Source organism: Rosa rugosa, chromosome 3, assembly GCF_958449725.1.
Source record: "Rosa rugosa chromosome 3, drRosRugo1.1, whole genome shotgun sequence".
Lineage (NCBI taxonomy): Eukaryota > Viridiplantae > Streptophyta > Magnoliopsida > Rosales > Rosaceae > Rosa > Rosa rugosa.
The window spans coordinates 4,159,206-4,163,071 of record NC_084822.1 but is presented as its reverse complement, the minus strand read 5'-3'; the positions used below and the strand labels follow the sequence as shown (position 1 = coordinate 4,163,071).

The following is a 3,866-nucleotide window of genomic DNA, read 5'->3' as shown; positions in this document are numbered from 1 at the left end:
AGGTGGTCGATTCATAATCCTTTATGTGGATGAGATGCTAGAGGTTTAATTTTGTTTTCATCTATTCTTCCGCAGATGCCAAGCCCAAACCTCAAGGTCAAAAATCCTCTCAGCAATGCCGCCACCGTTGGCTCTCTCCAAATCCCCAACCTCGCCGTTATCCCTAGACGCCTCCGACCCCGTCCGCGATGCCATTGAGGAGCTCCAGCGCCACCAGCGCACCAATGTTGTGCGATTGAGAACCTCTGTCGGAGCTTTCTGCTAACATATGGTGTCAGAGTTGGAACTGAGATTTTGCTTCGCATGTTTAAGCTGTCTCGCAGACAGTCCTACTCTTCCTTGCTCGATCTTAAGGTACAGAGTGGCCTTTTTTTAATTTATATTTTCATTTCGTGGATGATTGGTTTTGTTAATGGTAGTGATGATAGGATTGGGGATGAGAATTAATTGTTCAGGATCAGAAACTATATTCAATTAAATTTATGAATTGAATTTTTTTTCTTTTGTTCATTAGTGCAATCTGCAACAAGGGATGGAGGGAAATCCTATTGCTAAAATCATCCAACCCATCGATATGATGAAGGTGAGTGTTGAAATGCATCAAGGTAGTAATTTCTGTGAGATTTGGATTGGACCCATGATTCCAACTCGGGTCTTTGAGCTTAAAGTTGGTTTCTTTTGATGGGTTTCAGATCTATGATTTGTGGGTTTATTTCGGATTTTGATTTGGTTTAGTGGTGTAATGTGGTTTAATGGGATCGATGGTTTAATTGGTTTTTGTTGTGTTGGTTTTGGTGTAGTTGAGAATTCAATTGGGTCTGGGATCAGCTGGACAAGTTGCCAGGACCATGATCAAGGAGGAGGGTTTTGGTTCATTGTATAAGGTAAGCTTATTTGGTGTGAATACAGTTTGACTTTTTGATTCATGATTTACTTGATTTAGTGCTGGATGTGTTGGATGAGGAATTTATATCTGTTTGAGGTCTCGAATTTTATATTCTTCATGCCAATCAGATACGTATTCCTTTCCATTAAAATGGGGACTGTTAGATTGGTATATATATATATATATATATATCAGGCTGAGACATTAATATATGGATTGGTAAAGGTTAATATATTTTTTTTCCAGACAAGTATCTTGATCTTAACTGTTTATGGTTGCAATTTTTTTTTCCCTCCGACTCATATTATTCTCTACACAGGACCTGAGTAACCAACCTAGGTTATTGCAAACCCAAATTTCCGAAATAAAGAAGAGATTAAGGTGAATGCTAGAAAATTGGGGTCTGAGTTGTGTTTTCTGGTTTCATTCACTTATGTTGCTGTAGAGCCCTTGGTTAATAATCCCGTACTAATTAATATTATGCAAATCTTGAATTCTGCAGCTGTTGAACGAACCCTGATAAGATCAACAATGTAGATCAGTTGGGGCAAATGGAAGATTCAATTCGAGAATCGCGTAACCAGATTCAAACACATAAGGTATCATCCTGCTTCAGTTGTGGATCTCATTATAAGAAATTATGTGTATGCCCTGCTGATGTTAGGATTGTGCTGTTTGAATAATGTCACATGATTAATTTTTTGTATAATTGTGAAATTCTATGGTTAAGCGGTAGATTTCTTTTCCAATTATGATGTTTAAATATATACTTCTCTCTCTCCATCATCATCATCATCATATGTTGCAGTACTTTGAAAGTATATTTCCCCTCTGTACTAATCTCTATTGAATTAAGTTACATTGTATTTCATTCTACACTGTCCTGAATTAAGTTACATTGTATTCCATTCTACTCTATTGAATTAAGTTACGTTTTTCATTCTACTCAAAAGTTGGATTTCATAATTTCTGTTTTAGCATGGTGACACTGTTTGTGGGTAGTATAGCTTTATTTCCTGTGTTCTATATAAATAGATTCATTATAATCTTTGACCTCCATATTCTGACAATAAATTTCTCTGATCAGTAACCTCTTCTAGAAAATGAAGGATTTCTCATAGAAAAATTAGGAACAAGTTATTCTGTTCTCTCTGTCTGTTTCTACCTCTGTCTCATTCCCTCTCTGGATATCAAAGAGTCTTGCAGACACTGTTTTCTTATACCAAGAATATTGTCCTGTGGATGGTTAATTTAGTTTAATTTGGATCCTTAGCATAATGAAGATATCATATTGTGAGTGGCCCATTCTTCATGATTAATACATGTTTAAGAAGCACAATTTCAAATTGAATCATGTTATGCATCCCATCAGCTCATATGCAGTGGGTTTTCTCTTTTCTATTTCTTTTCGCATAGATTAATGATTTAAGACGCTTTATTTTTTGTAGTGTTATGAACCTCTTCGGTGTTCTCAAGTATAAGAAGATGGGGGAAGACGTTCTTTGTAATTCTGGTCTACCATTTACAATAATCAGGTTTCGAAACGTTCTAAGAAACTAAACTAGGTCAGCTTACTAATAAGCTGTATATTCTTAAAATTGTTGTTTATCATGAATATAAGTTATATGTCTTTCAGGGCTGGTAGATTGACAGATGGACCTTACACATCATATGATCTTAATACATTGCTCAAAGCTACAGCTGGCCAACGATGTGCAGTCTTAATAGGTCAAGGTACGATTATATGTTTACAGAAGTGGAAATGAGCATCAGGTATATAATTATAGGTTTAGTTCCGGAGGCTGAATAACGCTTCCTATAATTATAGGCTTGCTTATGTCATATTTGTTGCAAAAATGCTCCTTCAGGGTTTGTGATGCATCTAAGTCATTCAAAACATTTATTCCAGTTATGAATGTGTTTGTACACACTAGGGAAGTCTCAACTAAGTTTGGCACTATCGGCTGGGCCCCATCGGTACCCCCAGGTACTATGCCATGGGCTGGGTTCACAACCCACCATGGCGGGACTCATATGGGATACCAGCCCGGGCACCCAGGGCCCGGGACAGGCCAGCACAGCCCAACGATTTGCACAGCAGGGGGGCTGATATGGCATCAGAGGAGCAACCTGTGTCCCACATCGAAGATTGGGGAGACTCCTTTCCCATGCTCGAGTATAAAGGCATTAGCACAACCACCTTTTACGGGTAATAACTCCTTTGTCCACTATTTACTTACTATACATCTATATTAGCTTCTCACTCAGGCATCGGAGAGGTGTAAACCGTCCGGTACGGTTTACCCCTCTAAGCGTGTGTTCTTGGTACAGGATTTAGGAGGTGCATCGGTACCCCAGACGGTATAGAATTCTGTGTGAGGTACCCGGAGAAAGCCACCAGAAACATTGGCGCGCCAGATAGGGGGACTATCATGACTGAGCCGGAAGGAACGGCAGGAGAGGGTAGAAGTGTCGCTCGGGCACTGATATTCTCTCCGGGTACTTCATCAGCAGAAGCGCCAGGTGTTGAAGAAATTCATGGTCTCGGATCCTTGGACCCGCATGTCCCGGGCCAAGTGTCTCCGGTATCGGAATTGGAATCCATGCGGGCCGAGATAGCAGCCTTCAGGGAACAATCCAGGATCGATCGGGAACAACAGAATACTGATAGGGAAACAAACGGCCTTACGCAACAGAAGATGCAGGATCTGGAAGATGAAAACACAGCGCTGGCCCGAGCACTGGACCGGAGGCACCAGCACAACAAGGCGCTCACCCAGGCCCTGGCTAGAGCATCCCAACCAGCAACAGGCGTGAACGCTGCCCAGCGGGTAATCCAAGTACCGGTAGAATTATTCCCGGAAAGCTTGAGGCATCTACCACCACCACCGTTACCACAGCCAGTACCGAATATCCCCCCGGTAACCGACGCAAACACGACATTACTTGTGCAAATGAGCAACTCTTTGCATGCTCTGCA

General features: G+C 40.9%; 1 protein-coding gene across 1 annotated transcript; it reads left to right on the top strand.

The window, feature by feature from the left end:
- The first annotated feature begins 221 nt into the window (after nucleotides 1–221).
- Nucleotides 222–2,315, top strand: LOC133740892 (mitochondrial dicarboxylate/tricarboxylate transporter DTC-like). The gene is made up of 6 exons (XM_062168836.1): nucleotides 222–354; nucleotides 515–583; nucleotides 801–884; nucleotides 1,206–1,267; nucleotides 1,389–1,485; nucleotides 1,974–2,315. The coding sequence occupies exons 1-5, from the start codon at nucleotides 304–306 to the stop codon at nucleotides 1,393–1,395; spliced, it is 273 nt and encodes a 90-aa protein (XP_062024820.1). The 5' UTR covers nucleotides 222–303; the 3' UTR covers nucleotides 1,396–1,485; nucleotides 1,974–2,315.
- Nucleotides 2,316–3,866: the final 1,551 nt, after the last annotated feature.